Consider the following 5,139-nt stretch of genomic DNA (forward strand, 5'->3'; position numbering starts at 1 on the left):
CAGAATTAATATATTTGACATTTTAAGCATTTTATGAGCAAACTACATTCGTTAGATTGGCCATTTGAAAATGGTCTCAATCTGCCAGCAAGCTGAGAACACGGCACGTTTTTTCCCCCTCCCCTCCCCTTTACCTAGAGACCCCTCCCATTTACCTAGAGACCAGTCACCTGGTGTAAACCGAGCGTCCCTACTGGTTGATGTCGTTAATACGGCAACCACAGGAAAACACTTGGCAGTGCAGAACATCCTAAGGGCTACATCTGTATCTCCCCCAGACCCCCTCCCTGCTGAACAGGCGCTCCGACCGACCAGTAGGAGTTGCTGTTGCAATGACCAAGCCTCATACCCCACCGACTTCCCACCTGCGAACATTGACAATTGCGTTTGTAGGGATGGGTGACTGACCAAGCCGCTGACACCAGTACCCCTGGCGGTGGTAGGAGAGTTCTTAGACCTCTACACTACCCAGCCGCCGAGATTTTAATAATCTGAGCTGGAATTTGAATGTAAATTTGACATTTTATTGCATAGAATGTCCTGCGTGCATTCTCTCTCAGTTAATTTACTGCTGGGTTAAAATTCAATTGAAACTTATTTTCTAGCCTTAATAATTATAATCTGTACAGTTGTGTGTTCCTAATGTAAAGCTATGTGTTTCCCTGAGATCTGGATCTTTTCCATGTTTACTGATAGGGCCCAGGTCTGGAAGTATTGCTCTAGTAGGTCCAGGTTGTGCTGTAACCCCTGCTTCGTAGAAGACAGCTGCACCAGGTCATCTGCGTAGAGCAGGAATCTGATCTCTGAGTCGTGTGGAGTGAGACCAGGTGCTGTTGATTTCTCTAGGATGGTGGCTAATGTATTTTAGTATAGATAGAGTAATATAGTCTGAGAGCAGCATGTGATTCTACGTGACACAAATATAAATACTGTGAAATACTGCTTTGTTTAGGAGAGGGGTGGTAGAGGGAGGGCTTGACAGAAAGGGAAAAGTACCTCCTCCACCTGTGTACGGAAGATCATCGTTTAAAATATTTAACTGGCATGTAACTCAATATTGTTGCAAATGAGGGCAACCTCAATTTTTTTTTATCTACCTTTTCTCCCCATTTTCTATTTTTCTCCCTTCCCCAATTTCGTATTGGCCAATTCTACCCTCCCCCGTCTCGAACGTTGGTAGGCCATGCCTCCCACAAGCCGGCTGCAATGTGGACGAAGCCTTGCATCACGTGTCCCCTCCGGTACTCGAGGAGGCAGCCGTCGCATCTTTTCACCTGCACAGCGCTATCTCTCAGCGGCGAGGGTCTGCGTGGGAGGGACACGCCGCCCTCGTTGCTTCCTGATTCTACTGCGCAGGCGCACCAACCGACCTGTAGGAGTCACTGTCCACAACGTCCGATCCCCACCCACCAGCTTCCCACCCCCTAATACTGCCAATTGTATTAGTATGAACGACCAGCCAAGCTGGTAGCAACGCAGAGAGCTGGGCTCGAACCCAGCATCTCCTGCGTTGGTGGCGAGCGCCTTGCCGCCCTCAACCTCAACTTTTTTCAAGTTAAAACAAAGGTTATGAATTAAATGAAAGGGTCAACAGTATTCCGTACAGAGTGAAATAAGCCACCAACAGTGTTCCGTACAGAGTGAAATAAGCCACCAACAGTGTTCCGTACAGAGTGAAATAAGCCACCAACAGTGTTCCGTACAGAGTGAAATAAGCCACCAACAGTATTCCGTACAGAGTGAAATAAGCCACCAACAGTGTTCCGTACAGAGTGAAATAAGCCACCAACAGTGTTCCGTACAGAGTGAAATAAGCCACCAACAGTGTTCCGTATAGAGTGAAATAAGCCACCAACAGTGTTCCGGACAGAGTGAAATAAGCCACCAACAGTGTTTCGTACAGAGTGTTGGAATCAGAATCATTAAACTGTATAAACATTGTTCACAATCAATCCAAACATTTGTATTCCTCATAAATTGTTCATTTATGTAAATGTTCCGATGCATTGTTGAGCAAAAGCTGACCTATTTAACAAATCATGACCACTTGATAATCGTCCCATACAGGCAAAACCACAGAGAAGCACACATTTAACTTTGCTGCGGTCTCTGAGGTGCGCTGCTCCACACTGTCCCTGAACATATCGGGCGCACCTCACAAACTCACTCAAGTCTCGATGAGACAAATGCCTTGTGTGTCTTGTCCTTGGTCGGGAATGAAATAGAAGAGAATGAAGATAACACAGATATAAATTCTATCCACAACCCATACATTTTTTTTACAACAATAAGACAGAAAAGGCCATCTGTACGTAACATCGTTATAGTATGGAACATGGTAGTCTATGTTAATCGATGCACCCGCTCGCTCACTGTGTGAATTCTGCGAACAATTACTGTACCTGCGTGTGTTCCGACATGGGCTCAGTGTGTCACTGTCACTGGACTTGGGTGCTGGGAGGCATAATAATTCAAACGTTTGCATTCACACATACATGTTGGGGCATGTGTGGAAGGGGCTAGAGAGAGAGATAGGGATAGAGAGAAACAGCCGTGCGGGGAGACAGTGATAGGGTTATAGACAGAGATAGAGGGGATGATTGCGTGATAGAGGGAGACAGAGTGATAGACAGAGAGAGAGACAGTCATGTGGACTGACAGTGAGAGATGATATAGAGGTAGACTGATGGGGAAACATATATGGACAGACAGTGATAGAGAGACAGAGTGATAGACAGTTGCTATAGAGAGGTAGACTAATGGAGAGACAGAAGTGTGGACAGGGAGACAGACTGTGACATTCTGCCAGACGTCACTGCTCTGATAGGCACCAGCTCCTCAACCCTAATTAACCCGCTGCTTAACGAGCAGACTGCTAATTAACTCTCTAACGAGGTTTGGCTCTCTGCAGTGACCCACATCCCCTCCTCTCCATCTCCTTCTCTTCTCTTCTCTTCTCTTCTCTTCTCTTCTCTTCTCTTCTCTTCTCTTCTCTTCTCTTCTCTTCTCTTCTCTTCTCTTCTCTTCTCTTCTCTTCTCTTCTCTTCTCTTCTCTTCTCTTCTCGTCTCGTCTCTTCTCTTCTCTTCTCTCTTCTATTATCTCCTCTTCTCTCCTCCTCTTTTCTACTCTTCTTATCTCCACTCCACTCATCTCTCTCTTCTCTCCACTCCTCTCCCTCTCCTCTCCTCTCCTCTCCTCTCCTCTCCTCTCCTCTCCTCTCCTCTCCTCTCCTCTCCTCTCCTCTCCTCTCCTCTCCTCTCCTCTCCCCTCCTCTCCTCTCCTCTCCTCTTCTCTTCTCTTCTCTTCTCTTCTCTTCTCTTCTCTTCTCTTCTCTTCTCTTCTCTCCTCTTCTCTTCTCTTCTCTTCTCTTCTCTCCTCTCCTCTCCTCTTTTCTGCATTTCAGTCCTCATACGGTACCCCCACCCCTCTCTCTTTTAAACAAAAACAAAAAAACAGTATGCTGCATTCCTGTGCATTTATATGAGTTTGGATCAGGTTGTGTTTTTGCAACCCCCAACACACACACACACACACACACACACACACACACACACACACACACACAGACACATGCGCGCACACACACACACACACACACACACACACACACACACACACACACACACACACACACACACACACACACACACACACACACACACACACACACACACACAGACACAACTTCCTGCTGTGTTACAGTACCATCACCATGTTCTCTACTCCCTACTGTTGATAATGAGCTGTTTGTGAGTGTGTGTGTGTGTCTGCATCATTATAATTTGATTCATCTTTAGATTTCACTGATCTTTAACTGATCGAGATCTCGCTCTCTCTTTCTCTCTCCTCATATTATGTATCTTCTCTTCCCTCCCTCTCTCCTTTCCTACTCTCTCCAGCTCTCCTTCCTCACCTCCTCCCCGTCCTCACCTCCTCTCTCTTAATCTATTTTCCCTCTCCTTGCTCGCTCCCTCCCTCTCACTCCCTGTCACTCCTCTCTCATCTTCTCTCCTCTCCCCCCTCCTCCCCTCTCTAATAATCATCTCCTCCTCCTCCTCTCCTCCCCTCCTCTCCTCCTATCTTTCTGGGTCAGGAGGGGGGTGGTGATGGTAGAGGAGGTAGGAGGAAAGATATATTTATTCTGACTGTAGATAGATCCTTAACCTGACTGTATGTAAGATGGATCCTCCTTAACCTGACTGTATGTAAGGTGGATCCTCCTTAACCTGACTGTATGTAAGATGGATCATCCTTAACCTGACTGTATGTAAGGTGGATCATCCTTAACCTGACTGTATGTAAGGTGGATCATCCTTATGTCTGACATGTTGAAACAGTTTAGTATGTGGGCTTTTTGTCTGTTTGATATCACGTTGAAACAGGTTCAGTATGTGTTCTCAGCTGGTCCTCCCAGATGGATAATTTAGTTGACCCACCCTAGTCTGTTTCTGGGACCATAGGCTCATTAAATGGCTCTGTGATTATTTATTGTTTCAAGCATCTCTTTTAAATATCTTACAAAGGTATATTTCAGCATTATGAATGTTAGTGTTTTTCCTCTACAAGTGGTTAATAAAATACTTTCTCATAATTATTACACAATGCTCATTAGCATTAGCCTCCCTCATTGACACCAATGGTTACTGCTAGCCACATGCTAACAAACACATCTATGTTTTGTTTCAGATCCGTGTGGATGGCATTCCACCTCCTTCCCAGAGTGCTTTGCTGTACGAGACAGTGTCGGTGGTGGAGGGGAAGCCCATCCTGAGAGACATGGTGTTCAGCCCAGATCACCATTATATATACCTGCTAAGTAATAAACAGGTATAGACATACACACACACATGCACGCACGCACGCACGCACGCAAGATGGCTACTTTAAAAAAAAAACGAGAATAAACACTGAACTAGGAAGAACGGCTTTTTCAAGCTTCACACCTTGGGCATGGAATGGGCTACAGGACCATATCCATGGCCGCCTAGTTATAGTTGAAAGTGGGGGTGCAAGTTTTTTTTTTATTCTTTTTTTTTCCTTTTTTTTTTTTTTTTTCCTTTTTTTTTTTTTTTGCAATGGGTGGTTTGGAGGGGGTCCAGCACGACCCCCTCCACGGCAGATTTTTTTTTACATTTAAT

At 45.5% G+C, this 5,139-nt stretch overlaps 1 protein-coding gene across 1 annotated transcript in view; it reads left to right on the plus strand.

Annotated features, from left to right (window-relative positions):
* LOC311248816 (plexin A3-like) overlaps nucleotides 1-4,834 on the plus strand; it is a gene marked incomplete at its 3' end in the record, with an annotated part of 97,358 nt that extends 92,524 nt beyond the window's left edge. Inside the window, exon 6 of the mRNA XM_084339641.1 lies at nucleotides 4,688-4,834. Coding sequence (XP_084195767.1) covers nucleotides 4,688-4,834 — 147 coding nt within the window. The remainder of the gene's footprint in view (nucleotides 1-4,687) is intronic.
* Nucleotides 4,835-5,139: the final 305 nt, after the last annotated feature.

Source organism: Notolepis coatsorum (assembly GCF_963971535.1).
Source record: "Notolepis coatsorum genome assembly, contig: SCAFFOLD_470, whole genome shotgun sequence".
Lineage (NCBI taxonomy): Eukaryota > Metazoa > Chordata > Actinopteri > Aulopiformes > Paralepididae > Notolepis > Notolepis coatsorum.